This window comes from Lipophrys pholis (assembly GCF_963383615.2).
Source record: "Lipophrys pholis genome assembly, chromosome: 3".
In the NCBI taxonomy this organism is placed as follows: domain Eukaryota; kingdom Metazoa; phylum Chordata; class Actinopteri; order Blenniiformes; family Blenniidae; genus Lipophrys; species Lipophrys pholis.
This window is the reverse complement of record NC_137627.1, coordinates 22610867-22635681: the sequence shown is the minus strand read 5'-3', so window position 1 is coordinate 22635681 and position 24815 is coordinate 22610867. Positions and strand designations below refer to the sequence as shown.

General features: G+C 39.2%; 1 protein-coding gene across 1 annotated transcript in view; it reads right to left on the bottom strand.

The window, feature by feature from the left end:
• LOC308106930 (calcium-binding protein 8-like) overlaps positions 1 to 24815 on the bottom strand; it is a 93167-nt gene that overhangs the window by 25500 nt on the left and 42852 nt on the right. Inside the window, exon 4 of the mRNA XM_080458974.1 lies at positions 19015 to 19127. Coding sequence (XP_080315100.1) covers positions 19015 to 19127 — 113 coding nt within the window. The remainder of the gene's footprint in view (positions 1 to 19014; positions 19128 to 24815) is intronic.

Below are 24815 nucleotides of genomic sequence, written 5' to 3'. Positions count from 1 at the left end.
AAAGGTGCTGAAGGGATAAGATTTACAACTTTGCCTTTTCAACAGCGTCCTTTCTCCCCACCTGCTTGTTTGCATGTTTGAAAGTTAAATAATCTCCACAGAGATGACACATGAGGTACACTGTTTGAATATTCACACCAGGGGCTTAATCTGCACTTAAAAGCAAAGGGGAATCTAAATCCATGTGTTTATTTTGAGGAACCTTCTCAGGAAACACTAACAAACGAGATAAATGATGATTGATGGGCATAAAGCCTCGATCTTTTGAAGTCCTGACATCCATATTCATTCTTCATCCTCGCCGCCTTGCAGCCTCGACAGAACTTTGAAGTATTGCTTGGAGAATAAACGTGCAGCACACTCAACAACAACTGAGAAATGATGAACAATGAGAAACGAGAGTGTGACTATTTCCTTTAATGCGTTGAGCTGAAAAACAGGATCCCACACTGTGATTACTTTGCAGATACAAATGCAGAAGGTCTCGTCTTGGAAATGCAACATATCAGTGTAATTTAGTCGGAGGCCTTGGGTTTGATTGACAGACACGCCATTAAAATTCCCCACACTCAACAACATAAATGCTTGTGTGTGTTTCGAGCCGAGCGACTGTGCAGAAAAAGCAGTAATGTGTTTCTGACACTTCTCAGAGCCGCAGTCTGGATGAGAAAGAGCTGTAATGAAGTGAATCACCAAGGTATCCGAGCTGACTCACATGTAATTAAAGCTACATGGAACATAAGGAGGAGGGGTTGGCACATGAAAATGAGCTCTTGTATATCATGCAGAAAAGCTTTTACGTGGTGCAGAGAGCAGGCGGGAGCTCCAGTCCAAGTCGGAGAGTCAAAGCTTTCACTTCACAGGAGGCCCGAGGGCGTTCGCTGCTGCCGCCGCCGCTCCGCAGGCCTCGAGACTTCAAACAGCAGCGTCCATGTTTCCTCAGCGCACAGAGAAGGAGCGTTATCAGCCTCACCGAACACACGGGACTAATTGGTACGGTGACTTTCAACTGCTCCGCACTCTCCACAACAGTCTGAATGTATTTATACCCACATGACGCCTTCACATAGCTGCTGAAATGGTTAAGGTTTTAATCTGAATGCGCTTCTTAATGTGCACTGCATATGTCCTGCATTTAATTCAGCCGGAAATACTAATACACCTGAATGGGACATCGCTCTTTGCAGGTACACCTTTCAATCAGCAGCAACAGGTGTGCTAGAAAGAGTTATTATTACATCTCATCAAAGGCCTTTTTATTCAAACAGACCCTGAAACCTCCTTTATCCTTAAAAGGTCGTTTCATTGCTGTGCTCAACAGATTTACATCGATTTAGCAGAAGAAACGGCAAAAAGTGACCATATATGGGTTACTTGCTCCTTGTTTTCGTCCGGAAAATATGTCTGTAAAAGTGACGTTGTCTTTATTTGAAAAAAATAGCAGTCATGTCTTCATGAAAAAAATTATTTTGTAAAAGTGGTATTGTTTTATAATCTGACCAGTGACACACACGAGCATCAAACTTGTCTTTTATTGGTTGAAATGCATCTGGAAGCCATTTTAAAACCAGTTCTGCCAAACATCCAACCTCCTGTGTCCAGTCCTTTTTCTGTGTGGATTCGGAGCGAAAGAGCAGCAGACATTCCCAGTCCAGATTACCAGTGAAATTCAATCTGTTGTCGACACAAGTTGGGTTTTTTTAACTCATAATTACCGTATTTACCATATCATGAAGGAACTTCCTGTCTGACTCGAACAAGATGCAGCCTTGAATAGAGCTGCAACCTTGAGTAACAAAGCCCAGAAAAAAACTCAAGTCAACTTTAGAAACACGAAAAAGTCCAACTTTTCGATCATCACCGCGTGATCTGCTCACCAAATCACCACTTATGCTGATTGGAATACGCTAGTTGTATTTTTCTCTTTGAATGTCTGGTAACAAATTTGTGGGGTCCAATTGTCCTGGACGGATCCAAAGCACAGGGGAGCACACACATTTACATGTATTTAATGGATTAGACGCTATAATTATTATTATTAGAATTTTGCCTCATTTTGAAGCGATAATAAATCACATCACTCAAAACTCAACGCTCCCAAAAAATACACAAACTTTGAATAAGTTTTATACACTCAAACAACACTCAGCTCCCACTGATCACTGTACAGAAAGAAGAATCACTCCTCTGCTGCCTATAAATACTTTTTTCCCACCACTGGCAAACCAAAAAAAAAACAACATAAAAAAAAATGAATTCACAAAACTATTCCACAAGTGCTACTTCAAATAGTAATTGGTCAAAGTGGACTTGTAATGAATTTTCTTAACAAAAGAAATGACAAACAGCTTCTACATCACTGGATGAGTGTTTTCTACTTCTTCCCTCTCAGACAACGGTGAAGGTCGAGGTAAAGTGCAGAGAGATGCACCGTCATTCAAGTATAAAATAGTCGATAAATCCCGACTCATACAATAACAAAATAAGTTAAAAGAAATCTATATACATTTAAGTTGCTCTGACAGTGCATAATCGATCCAAGAGACCTTTAAATACCCCCAAGCCCCGCCTACTAGACAAATACTACAACATAAATTCAACAATAGATTTTCTTTAAGTAGTCATTTTCATATATAACAGAATAAGGAAAAATGTGGTTCTTGGTATTTTCACTCTAAATAAATATCTTTTTTACACTAAAGTAAATTTCTTCGTCAGCAGATGTGAAACTCTCAGAAATGCTTAAAATGATTGAAGAAAGCTTTAAATCTCTATGACCTTCATTAACAAGGAGAATCTCATTCTTTAAAGGAACTACTGTGCTTGTCGAGACTAAAGTTACGTCGGAGAAACTTCCCCGGAGGTCATCCTGAGAGCCGCTCAGTCTCACAGCGGGAGCGAAGCCCTCAGAGGAGGCGCCTCTGGCCGCAGATCAGAATGATGTTCCTGCTTGGCAATGACGGCACCGTGAGGCCGGGCGCGATTGAGACAAATGGACTCATTTTCACTTTGATAATCCTCCATAATTCACCTCACTGGAATCTGGGGAGGAGCACATTAGTGGGATGGCTCAGAAAAAGTAGATCAGACCGCTTCAAGGTGGGTGATTAAGGTTTTTTTTTTTGTGTGTGTGCACGCGTGTGTGTGCACGGGCGCCAGCCAAAGGAATGTGATTGCTCTTCTTTCTTAGCCTCCCCGGTGTAGACGTGAGCGCCCCCAGAGTGTGTGTACAGCCTGTGCGATGGGCTGAAATCCATCAAACACCCAACAGCTGCTTGTTAGAGAAGCTCTGGCTCTCCGGCCCGGACTCCTGACCATCAGCACTTCTTCACCTTCATTTAAATATCATCGATACGGGCTGGCACTTTGGGAAACCTGGCATCGCACTAGTGCAACCAATGAGGTGGGGAAACCAACATCATTAGACACATTTAATCAAAAGTATCATTAAATATCCAACAGGGGAATTTAAACTCGGCCATCTGTCTCTTTCTGAAACAGAAACAAGTTATTTGAGCAGTTCAATCCTGTTCGAAAAAAGTTAAGAAAAGAATTATCCCCGCAGAGGCAAAACCTGGAAATGGAACATTTCAACCCCGAAAGATATTTGAACATTTTACTAAACTTTTACACATTTTAAGTTGGTAAAATGAAAACTCATAAGTCATTTAGATGTAATAAAATCGGTTAAAAATCACGTTTCATAATTCATGCCCGAACACGTCTCGTGAGATCGCGGTCACGATGAGCTGCCTCATCTTTTCAGATGGAGCGGGATCACAGTGTCTACATGATATCAAACCGGCCTGTTTGAGGTTAACACTGCCAAACGGCAGCAAACCTCAGATCAGGTTAATATCAAAACGCTTCGATGTTGTTGTGCGATGCTCCAGTGGAGCAAATCCCGCCGACACTTTTACTAGAATCCAGTCAGGAAGTTCTCTAATTTAGAGTCTTGAGGTAGAAATAGCAAGATTTGGGTAATTCTGGTCAATTTACTGCTTTTCAATATAATTAGTAGGCTATAACCTGTCAAGCGCTTCCTTCAACGGGTGCACTCACTGTAAAAGATGCTTTGGCAAAGTGTCAAAATACATTACAGTAGATGTTATTGGAAGTGCAAAGCAGAAGCGACATGCATTTTATCATATTCTCAGAATTTCTACAAGTCGTACACATGCAGTGTCTGTTTCAGTGTTTTTCCACAAATCATTTACTCACAACTGTTAATTAACGGTTGAATTACACTGACTTTCTGTAATAGAACATGACATCAGATTGAGTTAGATGGCGTTATTCACAAACTTGATAAGGTTATTGGACAGAGCTGGTTATTTCTAAGCTGCTCTACGTTACGTACAGCTTTGATTAATGTGCTGAACGCAAACATAAGTCTACCACTGGACCCCATGTTAAAATGTATGAGCAAGAAAAAACAGGTCAACAAGTCTTGGATTGGACACTTTTACTACTAAATGTTTAAGTAAATGTCTGTGTGATAAATGTTATGAAGAAAAAGCAAGATTATCAAATAAGCTATAATGTAAAAGCACAATGATATCAAGTCTATCAAGACTCACAGAAAAGTGATCTATAGATGAATATTTCAGTTTATCTATATTAACATATTAATATTTCAGGATCAGTAGTATAATAGTATCAATATTATCAAAAGTAGTATAATAGCTACTATTAGTAGTAATGGCTTATGATAGAATAATTAAACACAGAGGTGAAATCCTAATACGTTGAAATAGAAGGATTAAAATGAAGTTAAAATAGTGACAAATCACTAAAATACGCCATTAAAATGAAAGAAGAAATAGTGATGTGTAGTTTTAATGATAGCAGTGGGGTGGTGTTATTGTACATCATTCTGAAATATGAAAATAACTGTGTTGTACAACTTGTGATTAATATTGTCACTCTGGAGGAGACTGTTTCCAAAAGTCCCGAAACATGCATGTGAGGTTAATTGCTGACCTTGAGTTAGTTCTAAACTAGAAGTAGTGGTGGGTCTGCTCTGAATTCGGAGGACTAAAGTCTCAGGACTGAGGTCTGATGCGACACACTGAATGACTGTCGGCCGTCCCAGACGAACGATAACAATCACGACACAATTCTTTGGTCCTACGTAGCACTGTGCGACCGGTTCAAGGACAGCAGTTGTCATGGCGACCAAAGACAACCTGCAATAAAATTCCGACAGATACTTGAGGTGATGGTGACGCTGCTGCGACCCTGCGTCAACATACTGACCAATAGAAATGCAGTGTGACATCACGTAGTGATCAGCCCAACACTGGAGCTGAACCCAAACAGATGCTTTGCGGTTAAAAGGCTAAAACACGTCACAAATAGTATGCGGGATGTAAACAAAAACTTTTGGGGGATTTCTTCACAAACACATAAAAGCCACAAGGGCGTTCATGTTTCACTAGTTTCTTTTTCGTGGATGGACAGCACACGCTTATCACACTTTATTGTTGTGTAATCAGGTCAACTCACACACATCGTACCAAAGATTCAGCTTGTTTTCATGGTGCAATCCGCACACAGCTAACTTCATGTCGTGGCTCAAAGTTCATTAGATTTATGTTGTGCAGTGAGGTTCGCCCTGAGTTTCTAAGATTGTTAAAATCACAGTGTGTGCCGGCATGAGGACTGAAGTCTCCGGGCTGAAGATTAAGGACTGAGTTCAGGGATCTGAGGTGTGAGGGCGCCTCAGCACAGAGACAGTCTAGTAGGACGTGACATCGCCTCATTTTCCCGCTCGGTTTCAGAGACTCATACAAATATTAACCTCTCCTCTCACCCGTCGCCAAAAAACCCCCTGTGCCTCATGTTTTATTCATGGTGGATGAGTTGTTCCAAAGTCATTATGAATTCAAAAGCGTGCGGCGGCACAAAGGACGGACAAAGAGGAGATTAATGGATTCGATTTAAAATGGACAACAAAACGAAGAAAACCAACACTGAGTGAGTGTCCTAAAAAATGTTACAGATGCACAAATGTCTAAATCCATGAACTTTAATCACAGAAGTTAGATGATGTAATATGTTTTAATAGTGTATTACACAGACCTGAAGGTACAATTTTAGATTATGAATGTATTCACATGTGAATGAAGGTGTTAAAGCTCAGATTCTTGTGAGAACGGCAGGTTAACTCACACAAAGAAATGAGAGAATCTAACCTTTACATGTCTGAGATGGCAGCTGATACGCTTTCATGAAGCACGTTCTGTCATGTGGTAGTTACTCATTCTTTAACAATAAAAGGGGAACAGAGGAGGTCTTGTGACAATGTGACGGTTTAGTCTTTTAGGGATTGAGTAAAGGAAAAAAAGGTGTGAGCTCCTGGATAAATATAAATTAAAGTCACAGATTTAAACTGTGACATAAACACACATGACTTAATGTTGATATTCGATTAGCGTTGGCATGTCAGCATCGGCATGAAGAAAAGCTCTGACAGCACTCTTACTATTTACAAAAAAAAAAATCCTTTTGGAGAGGGTTGCCTCATTAATCCTGAACTAACTCACAGTAATGTCAAAGCCATCACATTGTAACATCAGCATTAGCCTCCATTCACATCAGCTGTGATTAGCATTAGCAGTCACATGTCAGTTCATCTCAACTGATTATGGGAGTCAGAGGTTCATGAATTTGTTTCATTTTAGAGCATCTTCCCTCCCACTAACTCAAGTTTATGCAACCCGCGGCTCTTTACACATATTGTGGCTCTACAGCTCCACTGGAGCGGAAACTTCTAGCTTTATCAAAATTATCTGTAAAATCTTTTTTTTTTTTTAAATGTTGGCACAGAAAATAATCTTTTGAGAGGAATAATTTCTCATAATGCAAGATAAGAAATGTCAAAAGTAGTGTTGTTCCTATACCAATTTTGTGTCCCGATACCGATACGATACCCGGTTGCATTGTATCGGCCGATACCGATACTTGCCGATACCGATACTTGCCTATACCGCAGTGTTTAAAAAAGATATGACCTGTTTTTCTTCCAATTCTTAAGAACTGCATACTCACTTGGTTGTATAAATCATTGCTATTATGGCTTCGTCTGGCACTGCTTAAACCTTTGTGAAAAAGGAAAAAAACATCAACACGGTAAATGTAGGACAACTTTTTTATTTCCTACCTGGTATGGGTGAAACTGAAAAAAGAATAACTTTTCTTAAACCTGAGTTTTAGCTCACAAATGCCAATAAATTGTGCAATATCCATGTACCGGTAAATACATGTAAAACAGTAGTGCAACCGCAGTTAAATTTAAATTAAAATAACAAATAATATAGATATGAGGCTTTCCTTGGCATGCACTGAATACGCCACCATACATGGATCAGGAGTCAGGGCAGCAGTGAGTGAGAGTCGGGAGAGAGAAAAACACACGGTGCTGGGTATCGGTGAGTTAATAGTTCATACCTGCCGATACCGATACCAGCTTTTAGTGTGGTATCGGCCCCCCCTCCCGATACTGGCATCGGTATCGGTACAACACTAGTCAAAAGTTTGTGAACTGAAACATACATACTATATAAAAGAAATAGAAAACAAAAAGATAAGCAACAGGCGTTACACATCTGTGTTTAAAGCTCAAGAAGTGTAGCATTTACAAGAGATTGTAGCCTTTAAATATTCCAGAAAGAAACATTTAATCCTGAATACTACAGATTAATAGTGTGATTTCCATGAAGATGTTGCGTCAGCATGTCAATATTGCTGTACAGTTGATGTGATGAGTCAACATGTTGAAGGTTATATTGAGTTCATGATCAGTTAACACACGCACGCACACACACACACACACACACACACACACACACACACACACACACACACACACACACACACACACACACACACACACACACACAAAAAAAAAGCAAAAACACACAAAAAGAATTAATTAACAGGACCCAATATTAAAGCTCATTATACATTGTTAGCCCAAATCCAAACCAGGGAGCCAAATCTTAATGGTGGAGAAGTGTAGCTGCATGAGGACATTTGTGCTGGTTGCTGCAGGTGGGCGAGCAGCACACAGGATGATTATAGTGCAAACAGCTCTAAAATAGACTCACTCATGCTGATCTGTCAGAGAGGTAGAAGAAACATTTCTCCTGGCTGTCAGTTCCACTGCTGACAAGTATGACGGGTACAGCTATCATTTAACAGCCGGCGCATTGGTCTGTGCCACAATCCAGTTTGAGTACATGTGTTTCTCTATCTGGGCCACAGTGTCTGTAAATCCTCGTTCATATTCAACAGGATTCTACAGTCTGAGGCTGTTGGTCACTTTGTAGGCAAGTGGAAAACTTGTTCTGGATGAACCAGATGTCCGTTCTGTTAGAAGACATATGCATCTTCATCAGCTTTATCTAAGACGGCGCTCAGCCTCGCTGTTATGATGATGTTGTTTCGGCTGCTGTCTTTTGAAATCTCCACATGATCAAACAAGCTTTTAAAGCCAGATGCTTGACGTCTGTTGCATTGCGCTATATTACGTTGGATTTTGAACATTTATCAATAAAATTTGGTTCAAAACAATAGAATAAAAAAGATAATCATGGGGCAGCGTTTGCCTTGAGGTTCATGCTTCTGATTTGGGTTTTAGATTCTATTGTTGCAGATTTATGTTTCTTAATTTTTTTTACCCCAAACAGCATTTGCCCTTCACTCCCCATCCCAACCATTCCCTCCGTACGTACCCATAGAAACATGAAAATAGATAAAGTAGATCATGTGAAATAATATACACATGAACATAAAAAATAAGACAAATAGTAAATAAATATATAAATAAAATAAAATAAAATAAAATAAAATAAAATAAAATAAAATAAAATAAAATAAAATAAAATAAAATAAAATAAAATAAAATAAAATAAAATAAAATAAAATAAAATAAAATAAATAAAATGAAATAAAATGAAATAAAATGAAATAAAATGAAATAAAAAAAGAACAAAAAATAATAAAGCCCCACAATCATTTTATATAGAAACACAGTGGTAAAAGTGGACAACACACCATCCATCCATTTGATGTCATCTGGTTGGTTTTAGTCACTATCTTGTGCTTTTCTTTCTTTTCAGTACAGACGAAAGTTGCCACACGAGTTTGGTTCTGCTCAACGTTTCTCCTTTTTATTGTCATTCATGCTTGTTTACATGCGATCGTTGGGTTTTTCTCCATGTTTTCAGGAAGTAAAAAGTACCATAAACTTGGAACTGCTTAAATAAAACTGAATTGAACTGAACTGAATGAGGCAAGGCTGATGGATGGCAGCGACCAGTGGGACTGACCCGGCAGAGCTTTGTAATCCCCTGAACAAGGTTTGTACTGATTCCTGAGAAGACGGGTGAGGACGTACATCAGTAATTACTCACTAAAAAGATTACAGCTAACACAGATGGATGATTCGGTTCAAACGCTGATTCCTGTGATGATTTTATTGCTTTTTATGGCAAATTTTCCCCCACAAATGAGCTGCTAAGTGGAGTCTGCCACCGAGCCCGCAGAGGCTGAGACTCGGGGGGGTAAAGCACAGTTTGCAGTGACAGTAAGTGATTCTGCTGTTATTGTGTGTGTGTGTGTGTGTGTGTGTGTGTGTGTGTGTGTGTGTGTGTGTGTGTGTGTGTGTGTGTGTGTGTGTGTGTGGTCTTGTATCGCTAATCATTAGTGGGTTACGACTTGGAGGAGTGAACTCCAGGAGGAGCTCCATAAACAAATTACACCGCCATCAGGAAATGTCAAAGAAATGTCAATGGCTGTTTTTCTCAGCTCACTTTTCAGCAAGTAAAATGTCTTCTTCATTAGATTGTGTTCAACCTAAACCTCATTTAATTATGCAAGCTTTGTTAAAGTGACGAAAGCTCTATCCACACAGCAGGAGAAGGCGGAATCGATCTGTTTTTAATCCTTATTTAACTCATATCCATCTCAAGTTCACAACATATTTTCTGATGTGCTGATGAATTGTGTAGGACTCAGTCTGAGCAATCGTGCTACTCTTAATCCGAATTTTGCATCGACGGGCGTCACAGTTCGTCATGCACTGGGAAGCATGACGAAGAAACTTCAAAATCCAACACGGACCTCCTGTGCAGAGGAAGCAGGTAAAAGGTGGATAACTGTGAAGATTCTAGGTGTAATTCTGTTATTTTTTCCTATCTAAATGATCAAGGCTTCATATTTTGTTCAAGCAGAATCTGAATTTAATTCATTCTTGGCAATCCTATTTCATTTGATGTGATCTCTATTTTTATTTTACTAAAGAATTTGTACACTTGCCCACAAGAAGACCAAGTAAACCGTGTTTGATTTTGATTGAATGACAATCAAGCCAGTCCGAGTCGATAAAGTTCAAAGAGTTTGTTTATTGTCTACTGCCTTGAATTAACTTCAGAGGGAATAAGCTGAAATGACACAGCGACGGCACTTTCTGCTGGATGATAAGGAATCATTCACTGGTCCTCTCCTCGGAGTCTGTAAGTCATGATGGCGCTCGCGTGATTTGCATGTCCGCCCTTGCTGTTTGAAGCTGCCGTACCGCTCCCTGCACTTTGTTCACTCGGCATAAATCACCATCTCATTGATGAGTCACAATCCTCAGCTCGGGGATTAATTAGGACAATGCAAGAAGGAGCACTGACCTGTAATTAAAGTGCAGAAGGCTGGTTTTCTGCACACCTTCAGCAGGAAATTCAAGCCGGCCTCACGAAAAGATCCTCCTCAGAGTCAAACAGCCATTTAGATTAAGAAATAACACTTAACTTTAAACCTCCAACTCTCAAAACAATTCTGTTGAAAAGGCTTTTTCATCTTTGGAGGTTGCTCCAGTCCAATAAAGGATTTGCACCATGAACTCGAGTTTTGCTGTATAAACTGAAATGATAATGCATTTATCACGTCGAATAACAAGCAACCACTGACAATTAAATTCTTTTTTTCCAACTAAAAAAACCCACCAAACTCTTATAACGAGTCATTTAAGAGAACAAAAATTAAAAGAACAATTTATGTCAAAACAAATAACACAAGTTTCTGCTTTAAAGCTAAAAAAGAAACCACATTGAATGAAACTGTAATCTACTCATATCGTTGCTCTTTGTTTAGATTACCCTGGAGGTCTGCAAAGCTCTGCATCCTTGCATTTTGTTTTGAGAAATGAGCAAGATAGCAAGTACAGACAGGAAAAATACCTAGTTTAATGAAACCAAAAAAACAAGAACAGAAGGTTCCAGTACAAATTCCTGTAAAGCAGAGAAAAAGATCTGTAGTTTGAACAGGTTCAACCAAGTCTCAACACTATTTAGCAGCAATTCATTAACCAGTCAACATTTTACTGTTTAGAATCCAGTTTATTATTATAAAAATGTAGTTGATTCCTTGTCAAAAAATTTTCCACAGAATGAGATTTACAACCATTCTAAACACTGACGTATTAAATACGTCACCGTTTGTTTTATCTTGGATGTTTTCTGCAACAATCACAGGACCAACTAGGACATGCAAATCACAACATTCCGGCATTAAAAGGTATTTTCAAAACTTTGCAGTCTGAACGAGACATTTTGAAACAGGATTAGAGGAACGATGCCCTGATTTCCTGTGGATCATTATCATGGGAACAAAACTTGAGTTTGGAGTTAAAGTGTGTGTCACTTTTAGCTCGAACCTTTCATGACTTTTGAGTAATTTCATGAATATTTCAGTTGATAAAACCTAAAACAAAATATATAGAATTTACTAATAACTGTCCGATTTCTCACCTTTAAGGTCAAGATAAGAGTCCCTTCTGTATTTTCTCTGCTTTGCAACCTACAAGTTTACAATCCACAAGTAATTCTCCCAAAAGCTTCACCCTGACACACGCGACTTTGCTTTTGCTTCACAAACGTGGTCATTTCTTTTTGTTAATCCAGGCTGCTGATGATTAACAACACAAAGGAAAAACAAAGCGTTTGCAGTTGCTCAATTACGAGATCGTAATTACCCAACAGGCTAATTAGATACACTAACAAACTGTTGAAGAGCAGATACGAGTGAGTAGGAAGGTGAGTGTGTGACAGCGAGTGAATCATTATCTCATCACTCCAGCTGGTGAGGATGTGACACTTTGCCTGATAATACTGGGAGAGAGAAAAAAAAGAAAGGAAGAAAGAAAGAAAGAAAGAAAGAAAGAAAGAAAGAAAGAAAGAAAGAAAGAAAGAAAGAAAGATCTCTCAGCCAAGACGAGAACTGAGTGACTCCAAAGGGTTCAGAGTGACTGAACCAGAGCAGAATTGGAGGTTGGTGTGAGTTACTGGAGGTCTGATGGTGTCACGTTCCTGCGAACGGGACCAATTGTGACAAAGTGAGCCGTGGAAAATAAATACTGAGAGGTATAAATCCTACCACTCTATAGTTTAACCGCCTACCACACACACACACACACACACACACACACGCACACACAAAGACACACACACACACACACACCAACCCTCCAGATAAATGATCCTCAGGATTCATGTGTTATGAGAAATGTTTGACATTCACAGCTCCGGCTGTAGTACCCGGAGGTCGTTTAGGAGCTTTCTAGATTTATTCAGCAACTTCAAACACTCATTAGTTATCTGCTGAAAAAGTTACTTTTTTTTTTCTTTTTTTTTTAACCCTCTTATGATTAAAATTATATTCAGGACAGATTCAGTTTGATTTCAGGGCTGTAGAAATTGGTGACAGCTTCTGCCCCTTTTTTTCCAAAAATTCAGTTCTTCAGTATTACTGTGTGTTTTTGACATAAGTGAGAAGTTCATGTTACAAATATGTGACTCACTGGTGAATGTTTCTGACTCGCACATTTGTTTTTAAAAGCATTAATAACAGAGTTAGTTTCAGTCTGTTTTTAAAAACAAGTTTCCTCTCATACCTGTTGTCATACACTGTACCTGCATTGTGTCACGTGGTATCTGTATCTACTAGCATCAGTATCACACCTAGTTTGTATACGCATCACATCCATTTGTATATGTAATAAAACGCATCCGTATCGGCATGGTAACATCTTGCACCTTATTGTGCTTTTTTTTTGTACAAAGTATCGGTATCGTATCACATTGCATCTGCATTATATTGTTATTTTCTTTGGCATTGTGTCATATCATATTGTTTTGTATCTCTCTTGAAATATCAAATCAGTATCACATTAGAATCGTATCAGATCTGCTTGGTATTGTCTGATATTGGTATATCTGCATCATTTAACATCTAATCTGGTCTGTATCAAACCATATCAACATTTAACTATTAGTGTTCCACCAGTATCATCATCATCAGTACTAGTATCATACCATATTATATATTATTATTGTATCAGTGGTGATACCAGCTGTGTACCAAGTGACTTGGTATAATTTTTTAACACAGGATAAAAAATACCCCAGTAAAATAACCAAAAAGTTTACTGGGGAGAGCACAGAGACTGATACTGCTCTCATGAGACACGTTAAATGTTTTGTTTTTGTTTTTGTTTTTTATGACTTCATAGTGGATGGCTTTATGTCTGCGATGGTTTTATGTTTGATTTTCATACTGCAGCTTGAGGTCTGTTAGTGTCCTGTTTGATAATACTGCAAAATCTAAAGTGGCAAAACTCTTCTAGCATGTGCTTTCCTTGCTATAATATTATAATGTACTACTGCATACAGTTTTCATAGAGAATATTTAAGGGTGGATTAAGTTCTCAGACACATACTGCCACAGATTGTAATATACAATATAAATACATTATATCTTTAATACTATCACACTGTAACCGATTTCCCCATGCTATAATATGAAAAGCTTTACATTATATCAAGAAACATTATCAAAGAATAACATGATAAAGTGGTCTTTTGTTTGCTACATCACATTTTACAGAAATATTCATAATATCATAACTCGACTGGACATCCATGATTAAAAACTAAAAACGGTTCTAAATTGAAACTTGCTACTGATGTTGTTATTTGTTCTGTGCAGGTACAAACATATCATGTTTTCTTTTCCACTTATTTACGACCATAATGGCTGTGACTGACCAGATCTGTTTTAATAAGATACATTTAATTAATTCACAGTAACTCTTTATCTTCAATTTAAATGCCTGCATGCATTTGGTATTTTTCAATTTAAAACACATTTAATAATGGGTATTTACAGAGTGATTGCAGTTCCTTGTCTGGTTCAAATATGATTAAAATGACAAAACAGTTGTGCAAAAAGATGTGCAATGTGGTCAGATCCGGCCTCCAGGCTGCCAGTGGAGCCTTTCTGGAGTGAATGATGGATTTGCAAGACACGACAAGGTGAGCTCGCAGAAGTCAAATGGAACAACCTCATGGCTGTTCTTCACTTACGTTTTTAAAAGTTTGAGGGGTTAAAAAAAACAAAACAACATAAAGTCCATTTTAAAAACAGTGATGACACTGATTTAAAACCTTTAGGTGCAACTCAAACCAAATGTTTTGTTCACAAATGCTTTAGAATTGAAAAATTTACAAATCTTGCTCGTGTTCTTTTTTTTTTTTTAAATTTCCATTTCTCCTGGAGTTTGCTGTGGATTTAGGATGCTGGTCTGTCAAAACATTAAATCCATGGCATATTCTCATTTAAAATTCTAATAAAAATTGAATGATCAAATTTTCACAGTTAAAAAATGATGCAGAAATTCACTCTGTTGCAGGTTGTGTGAATTCGACAAGGCGAGTAGTTTTTCCCCTCCATTCTGGCAGGCTGCGTGGTGTAATTTACATATATCACATGACTTGGCCTAATTTTCTAACGAAGTCCTCGATGCTATCGCGTTCGGCTGTGTAGTGGTCGTTGGGATTCCTCGCTGCCTCGCAGAGTTGTGCTTGTGGACTCCTGTTTTTTGGCCGGCCGGCTCCTTTTTTTTTTTTTACCTTTTTCTGGAAACATTAAATTCTAATTTTTGGATTCTTAATCTGCTTTAGTCGCTGCTTTTGGGTCTCCTTGAACAAACTCTTAACAGCAGGTTCATATCAATTCTACATGTTGGATCAGATTTATTTATATACAGTTTCATCCACAAATATCTCAACAGTGTAATATCGTGTCGCCTCCAGAGACTTAGCACCAGGTTAGTAGTATTATTTAACCAGCGATCACTAACGTTGGGTGATTTTCACCCAGGCAATTGTTGAAAGTTGATTGTGCGAAAGCAAATTTTGAGAATTCTTTGCGTTTTCTGACTCACTTCTCTTCCTACAGTCTTGAGCTGATCTGAACCATTCAAATATGAAAAGGTGCAGCTTTTTAAAGACATTCTTGATATGTTGTAACTTTTTTTGTAAGTTTTTCCCAATTTTTTTTGTTATGTAAATTGATGGGGAAATGAGATCTTGAAAATGGGAAAATTAAATACGAGTATTCCATTTTGCCATGTATTGTTGTACTTTAATATATTTCTATGTGAAGTATGTTGTATTGGGAATATTATATCGGGTAAAATACATCCGACATGAGTGATAGTTTTACTAATTGTTACGTTTCTGTTCTAGGGCTAAAAAACTTTTGAAAAATGGGCCATAATCCGTCTGGTGACGTTATCGAGATGTCCTATCACATCGGGCTGCAAAAAACCGTGGAGACCCTCCGGGTTGAGATGGAGACCCTCTGCACTGAATGGGAGACCCTCCAGTCTGAGACGGCGACCGTCCAGGCTGAGAGGGAGACACTTAACGCCCAGAATCAGCTCCTCCAAGCTGAGATGAAGATTCTCCATGCAGAGAAGATCAGAGGAGGCCAACAACGTCTCAGAGGAGAAAGTTGGCTTCCGGAGGCTGTTCTCCAAGAATAAAGGCCAAAGTCAACTGAAGAAGGAGAGAAGAAAGGAACGGGTTCTGGAAAACAAGGAAACTGACAGAGAAGGACCAGAAAAAGAAGGAAGACGGTTTCTGGCGCAGATTGTCCCGGAGAAAGAAGACGACATAAGAAGAATAGGTTGCTGACAGATCAGTCAGTTCAACCTCTCATAGCAATAAAGATCTTTTCTTCTGAATTCTGTTGTTAATTGAAACAAGTGTCTTTGCTGAGGACTGTTAATTGGAAGTCCAGCACAGAATCTGAATAATGATGAGCGTGAGTTGGCCGACTCGATGGTTTATTCAGTGTTTGGTGAACTGTTCTGTGGGCTTTCAGGCGGACAGTGTTATTTTTCTGCCTGTACACTAGCATTGCTGAGATAATTAGCATTTTCCAATTGTCACACTAAAGTTGCACTGCAGGCTTTTTCCTGCTGTGGAGATGCACTGTTAAAATAAAAAAAATTAAATAAAAAGGAGGCTGGTTATAAACACGGCATCTTTTCCTCTTTTACCGAACTTCAAAAGCACAGAGAAACTTTGATTTTAAGGGACAGATTCAACAAAGACGGCAGCACACCAAACAAATACTCTGAAAGAGGCTGAGTCATACACCACAGTCCATTAGCAAACAAAACTAAGCACACACTCGTAATATCACAAGCAACTAATCATCCGTGAGGCGTGTGGAAAAATAATTGCGATAAATCAAAGTTTGCAGGACTTTTTTTTTTTCCTTCCCCTCCCTTTGAATATACTCCTCATTGTAGATGAGGTGCTTAGTGCCTATTCCTTCTCAGAGGGGAAAAAAAAAAACCAAAAACTCCCAACCACAACAAGCACCCAGGGAGGGGTAAAGTAGAAGGTCACTTGTCGAGCGCTCTTCCTCACAAGCCAAGGTCATCACAGGAGCCAAATGTGTCTGGCAGCAGGTTGGCGGGTATGTGTTCGGTGTCAACCAGCAGCTCCTGCCCCCGAGACGGAGGCCGGCTCACGCTGATGATTGCATCAAGAGGAAGAGTCAGCCAAGTGTTACCATCCAGAGCCAATTGTCCTGCTCTCCTCCTCACACCTGCCCGCTCATTCCCTCACGTCTTTTCCATTGTCTGCAAACGACTTCACTCCATTTCACTTGTATTACTCGTGCACTAACACCTTATTCCCCTCCTTTGTTTCCAATTCTTCCACCACCTCAGACTCTGGAAGCCCCTTTAGGCAGAGCACCAGTCACAGACTCACTTCAAGGACATCAAATGACACATATCCAGCCTTTTGTCTGAAGCTGTGAGTCTGGGTGTGTGTGTTTGCAAACCCAGCTGGATAACGGCAGGTTTTTTGTGTGTTTTTTTTTTCATCAAAAGTGATTTACAGATTGCACTTGTGCAGAGAAGTCTCTCTGGGCTTGTCACAGTTCGACCAAAAGCATGAGTCAGAATACCAAGTTTTTTTTACTGTGCACAAATATTCTCTTTCAGAAATATAAAACCCTCAAAAACAAAACTCATCTGTAACACAGAGCCATTTAGATCAGGGAAACTTTCACTATTGCGACAGCCATGAAAAAATTTATTCTATGTCACCATTGGGCCAAACTGTGGCTGAGTAAATTCACCACGAGGATCTAATAGATTACTTCCAACTTTTGATAAAAAATACCTATATAACTCAACATGTATTGAATGGACATGCATATATTTCATGTCTGACATGGAGCAGTACAGCCGCATCAATGATGTGATCATCAGCGGAACTGCATATCAAACCTTGCTCCTATGCTGGGGTGGTGACATCGGATCCAGCCGGGATGGCAGAGGACAACCTGTCTGTCTCTGTGGAGCGGCAAGTGGCAGCTTTTATATTGTCTTAGTTCGTATTGTCTTTAGCACTTTGAGATTTACTAAAGCTAAGTGCAATACAAATATAATGCATTATTATTATTAGTAGTAGTAGTAGTAATAGTATTAGTATTATGATGATTATGATTATGATTATTGCTCCGTTTAATTTGTGTGAATAGTTTACTGCTGACTGCCGTGCTAACTGTTAGCATGTCAATGGGTTTTGCCATGAGAGGTAGCATTAAGCTAGCAGACTTTGTTCATACATGTATTTCAATGTATGATGTTATTTACAGTGTTTTATGTATTTTCAGTTTCACAGTATTTCATATGAAGATAATAAAGTGTGGCCTGAACCCACAAAGCGTTGTCTTTGTATGAAAACTGTTATCGATCTGCTTACCGGACAATGATTATTCTTCAGGTATAACATTTAAAAAAGATACGACAAAGCAGGTATCACCAGAACTAAACACATTTCCTTTTTTACTTTAGTTACTTTTGTAGGGACTCTATTACAATTTTCTATTACAGGTTTCCTCCGGGTACTCTGGTTTCCTCCCACAGTCCAATGAACATGCACCGGGGGTCCCTGAGCAAGACCCTCGACCCCCCCAGCTCCCCCTGAGTGCTGCTCTGTGTGGCTGCTGCCGATGGGTCAATTTGGGAATTAATTACAGTGCTTTAAAATAAAATAAAAAATACAAAAAAGAAATACAAAAAATAAAAGAAACATGTGTTTTCATTTCTAATTTTCATTATTTTGTTAGTTTTTGGAAATGATTATAACCTTGCCTCTACAATATGCTTAATGATACAAACTTTTTAAAGTAGACAGAAATTCTGCGTGACCTATCGTCAACAGCAGGATGAAATTATAATACAAACAATAAAAAGGCTTTTCTAGCACAGCAACAATGTAATTGTATGCATTAACCAAGCATATTTCAAGTTTTTGCTATTCACACGCATGGATAACACTTCAAAACACTCTATTCAGTGTTTTGTGAACAACAAATATTGTACACAGAGAGTGAAAAGGCATGTTGGTACTGTACGTTTGGACACATTAAATATGGATGTAGAGGCGGCTGATGGATGGGTGCATGAATGGATAAATAGATCGGCGCATGTGTGCCCATCCAAAAGTATTGACAGAAAAATGCACTTATAGACGGTCAAACAAATGTGGGTCATATTATTTTGCTGCGTCTTTCAGTTCAGGCGCACTGGCTTTTCATCTGCATTTTCCTTCATCATTTGTGTTGTATGATAATATGAAAAGCACTTACCTGCCAGAAGATGGTATCTATTGTGCTACCCAGGAAGCCTTCTCTCGTTTCAGACGACAGGAGCTTTGGACCGAGAATCGTCATGAACTCCTCGAAGTCCACCTGTCCGTCACCTGGTGGTGAACAGACGAGAGAGTTGATGTCTACAGGTGTTTTGCAAAAATATCATCACGACCAGCAATTTACCGCTTGGAACTGCCTCAATAGTCCCAGGAGAGAAATCAAACCAAACAAAACTCACAATCATTCTTGATCGATCCAATGATGTGAAGAACAGTTCTTTTGTTTTAAGGATCATCAGACTGAGAAAAGAGGGAAATAACAAAAAGGCAATGATCCTTTTGTGTGCATCAATCACTGGATAAGATCCATGAATGATGCAAAAACGAAACATGATGTAAAAGTCTGAAAAAGATGGAACAGACTTGAGAGAGACATGCAGAAAACCTGCAGTTTTTTAAGTGGCAGCACTTTGCAGCCATGTAGCTGAAAACAAACCACAAAACACTGAAGAGATTCACACACTTTCAGGTGAATCCACAAGGTGGAGGATCTCCTTAATCCAACCCACAAGAGGGGCGAATCGAACCCTCTGTATGACCCTGCCAAGTTCACAAGCAAGTAAACTTTTCTAATCAAAGTAATTATTGTTCCTAAGGTGTCCACTGGGGGCCATCACACTGGCTTAGTAACAACAGAAGACAAAATGCAACAGAGAGTTAAATCAGTGATCAGTAGATGGTAATATCTTTTGCAATATTATATATATAGCTCCCCTTTTGATAAAAACAGCATTAAAGCTACGAGGGGGAGTCAGTGGAAGACTGAAGGAAACCTGCGTTTTTCCTGACGTCAGGTCGGGTCCAATCGAGATCAATTGATGATCAAATTACAAGTTATATAGAAGAGAAATGCAGCACAAAGGGTTTTGCAACTTAAACATTGAGCCTCCCCAATCCACATGGCAATATATAACAAAAGATGTGAGGTGGGAAGCAATGTAGATAGATAGAAGCAGCAGGTGGCGGTAATGCAAACTGCTGCCGTTAAGAGAAGAGGAAGAAGAAGCAGAAGAAGAAGAAGAAGAAGAAGAAGAAGAAGAAGAAGAAGAAGAAGAAGAAGAAGAAGAAGAAGAAGGAGAAGGAGAAGGAGAAGGAGAAGGAGAAGGAGAAGGAGAAGAAGCAGAAGAAGACTTGTAGGAACACTTTTCAGATTCATTTTACCAGGAGGTCTCATTGAGGTGTGTAAAATCTCTGCTAAAGACAAGATGAATCAGCATTTTTGCCGTTTATCACTCACACATCTGAGTCTTTACTTAAAAAATAAGTTTGTAATCTGTCCTCCGAGGTGGAGCAGACAACGCGCTGGTCTTGCCGGTGTGTGTCTATGGGTTCGGCTGTGGGGGGAGGGGCGGTCTGAATGGTGAGTGATGTCGCTGTCCTGAACAGCGTTGGCCGATTTGCCCCTGAGCAGATCACTCTGCAGCGAAATGCCAAATCCTTTCACAAAGTGAGGCAGGGCATGCAGGGAAAAGGAGGACACATCAATGAACCTCTCCTGGAATAAATAAGTGCACAGCTCAGACATAATTGGAGCCTTTGGCCTTGCAAAAGGTTCCTGCAGTTTTTTTTTAATTTTGCTGCAGAGAACTCAGTTATTACATAGAACATTTGGGCTTAAAGGGATACATGGATCCTGCTGGTGTCTTTGCTCTCTTTTTTTATTTATTTATTTGCCTCCCACATTGCTTCATATCACAGTTCAATAAACCATTTATGAGATGAAAAAGGGAGAGATAACTCAAAAAGGGGTGCGCTGTGACTAGATGTAGAATCCAGGATGTGAGGCGATCAAAGCTTACAGCCGCCGCGTCGCTCTCAACACGGCGTTCCTGCGGCGCGCATTGATTCAAATAGCACAGATCTGGGAGTCCTGCTGATCGCTGCTGAAGCTACCGCCAAAACAAAACATCAAAACTCCGCGGACGGCGACAATTCCGAACAACAGATCCCGGATTCAGATTGATGTGGCTGCACGGCCTCGCGTCTTTGCCACTTTTTGGATGGAAAGTTTTTAGAATCCCCGCGAGGCCGACTGCAATCCGTCTGCTCACGTTATCGCCACGTCAAGGATGAAGCAAACCTGCACTGAACAACCACGCCGCTCGTCATGAGAGAAGGGAACTGAGAAAAATGAGATGAGATGGAAAGATTCCTGGTGAAATCTGTAGATTCAGTGGCTCTGAGTCTGTAGGGTTTTTTTAATCTTATGTCTCATTTGAGGGCCAACACAGGGTTTTGAATAGGACAAAAAAAAAAAGCTAATTTATTTCTTTGTTTCAAATATTGTAAAATAATTTGAAACCAGGATGAGCAGACCTTTTTTTCTTAACTTGGTATTTTGTTTGATATTTGCCTATGGCATTCATTTTTATTGAGATGAGAGAAAAGTGGGTTTCAATCATTAAAAACTGCATTACATCGACTTCCTGTCATGGTCCAGAGGTTTGGGCAAACTGAGTTTGAGACCCCTGGTGTAAAGCCAATTGAATCTGAAGTGGTAAGAAACTTACTATATAGTCAAAATTTGTTTTTGTTTTTTTTCACATAAAGATGTCGCAAACAATAATGTAATAACGGCCAATAAAGTAATCATTTGGCTATTTTCAATTTAATAAAGCCAATAATAGAGTATATACCCTAAATTAATAAATATGAACTATTTTAGATCAGCAAACTGCACAAAATCTACCAAAAAATAAAGACATTTCCAAGAAATGCAGCCATATTTATGTACTGGTGCATTATTGACTGAAGTAATAACATCTCCAAAGGATAATACATTTAACTAATTTTAAAAATGATTACATTGTTGGTCGCTTGAGGTTTCTTTAATTCATAAAGCGGTTCACTCCCTCAGTGTTTAATCGTGTTGCTCGGCAACAGCGCTCCATCACCGCTGCAGCTCGGTGAGCACGTGCTAAATAAACTGCACCGTACTTTGATTCTGGTGACGTGTCCTGTGATTTATGTTCTCCCTGAGTGATGTGGAAGACATGAAATGTCAAATCGATGTGGACAGAATGGAAAATAATGGGAAGAATAACAGAAGTGAAGAAAATGATCATTACAGAAGCATGAAAATGGCGTCCAAGTCAGGGACCGGACTAACGGTTCAGCTTCATTTCCAGCTCATTTTAAGTCTTGCTTTTTATTCAGCTCCAGTGTTATTATATAACATTGCTTTTGAAAGTGTTATTATGCATAAATACAGTCAAATTGTTGAAAAGCTTTAGGAATGCTCATGTCTCATGGAAAAGGTTTTTTTTTCAAATTGTGTTCAAAAACAAAGGTTTGTGTGTATAATTTGACTGGGGTTACCATGACGATCTGACTTCGTCACAGACAGAACAACAAAAAGCTGCTTCTGTACAACAGAAAAAAAAACAAATACTCTCCTTGTTACCTCAGTTCAGAAGCCTGTTTGACTCAGCTTTTACTTTTGCCGTCTGTTGTCTCTCACGTCACTGTTGTAAACTCATTTGACTCGTCTCTTGCTCCCACCTGCCCCTGCCGTCTCTGCAGATGAGGTCAGGGCCTTGTCAGGGGAAAGTTACTGAAGCAGGACGACTCAATCTGCCCCCTTGCCTACCTGCAGCACCTCTCTGAGTGTTTCCACTCCCGGCAATGAGGGCACTGCTGAGTCTGATGTCGCCGATTTTTAACCTGCATCTTCAGCACATCACTCCGGGGTACGGAGCGGTGAGCGTCCTGGTCTGAAGACGGATGGGTGACGAGAAGAGACAAAGGTGGTTTGGGGCCAAACAGGTTCAAGGCAAGATCGAGTGAAGTACATTTCTACGTACACATGTATGGGACGAGTCATGAAAAATGTGTAAAATGTTCCTTTTGTTTCCATTAATGAATTAAATGAATGAAAACCAGAAAGAACATGAATGTCAGGAAGCCTGAAACACAAATGTTAATGAAAAGTGTTGTGAATACTGCAATACTGTAATGTCACCACTTTCCTTTTCCAGTAATGAGCTCAAATCCCATTATTGTCATGGAACACAGTGGCAATCACAGTTATTAACAATGAGTTTGTTACTATAATGAGTACAGTAATTGGCATTAGCTCCACTTTTTCTTTCCCCTTTTTTTTTGGAGCAATTATGAGTTAGTAATTACTACTACAAATAGTTTAAATGACTGAAGTTTCACAGACTTATCACTCGTTACTTTTGTCAGATCTGATATTAGCATTAACTAAAAGTGACTTCTTAACTTACTGCTTTAACTAAACTCCTGTTTATCAAAGGAGGAGCACCTCATTAATTCAGAAGTAACTCAGTGCTCCTCAGAGCATTGGTAGTAATTGGTGTTGGTTGCTTCAGATAAACATCCTTGCTTCTTCTTCTTCTTGTACGAGCTATACTAGCAATAGCATGTATCCACAGTGATGTCACGAGCATCAGTTGAATAAAATCAACATTAGCTTCATCCAGATTAAAGAGCATCTTCCTCCCAATGCATCTTCAGCTGAACTTAATGAGTGCATCGCTATCAGAAAACCATGTCGAGAAAGTAGTTTCAAGAATGTTTGGAGGCTTTATGGACTGTGTGAATGTCCAAAATAGTTCAGAATACATTTCAGATATCTTCTTTAATGTAAAAAAAAGTTTTTTCACAATTATCAATCTTCAGACAATTCAGCATTTTTACGTCAGTGAAGTAAGAAGGAAATTATAAAACACCCCCATGACATACTATAAAATGTACCTCGCACATAATGTACAATGCTCAGGCGGGGCACCGCCGCGCCTCGGGTGGTACTGAATGCAAATAAATCAATGAAATCCTTGTTCATGGCAATTCCGCCATATTTTCTGTTCTCTATGATATATATATATATCCAGCAGCCCCTCAAACACCCTGAAGGGGAGCTCTTTGAGATGAATAATACCATGAGTGACATTGTACTCTGCTCAGCCACCGACAGCCCCGAGGCAATGGCATGCATGCATTTGCTGGAACTAATCATGTCTTTTCCTAATTAATACTAAATGTCACTTAACGGCTTTTCTCAATACGAAATTGCAAATGTCAAAAACTGTCATTTTTTAAAGATGATTCTGCTGACCTGGTTGTTTTTTCACTCACTGTTTGACAGCTGATTGCTTTTGATTTCACCTGTTAATATGTTATTTCATTATTATGGAAGAGTTTTAGGGCCACTGAAGAAAAAAAAAATTCGGAGGCTAAAAAAAAAAAAAAAAAAAACCTTCGTCGCCCCAGAAAAAGTTGAAAATCAAAGTCGAGATTTTTTTTTTCACGGTGGAAAAAAAAGTCCGTCCATTCACATGCCAGCGCGTGTGACTGCTTCCTCAAAATGCATATCAGGCGGTTTAATGAAGTGATGAAAAGATGCTTCAGAACAGACTCTAGCTCATAAACACGGTGCAGTTATCATCAGTATCAGGACTAGAAGAGACAGAGCAGCCTGCTGCCTTGTTCCGTCGCGAAAGTTCGTCGAGTACGAAGGACAAAGGCACGGATCCCGGGCTGCTTGTTTAAATGTCTTCTTATTTATCAAGGAAATCCTGTGTAAAATCACATGTCCATAAGCAGTAAGCAACCCGATATAGTCAGAATTAAGTGATTTAATGTGAATTCACATCTACGGGCAAATGATGAGGGACGGATAGACGTCTCTCCGTGAAAAAAATAAATCTTGACTTAGATTTTCGACTTTTTCTGGGGCCGCGAAGATTTTTTTTTTTTTTAGCCTCCGAATTTTTT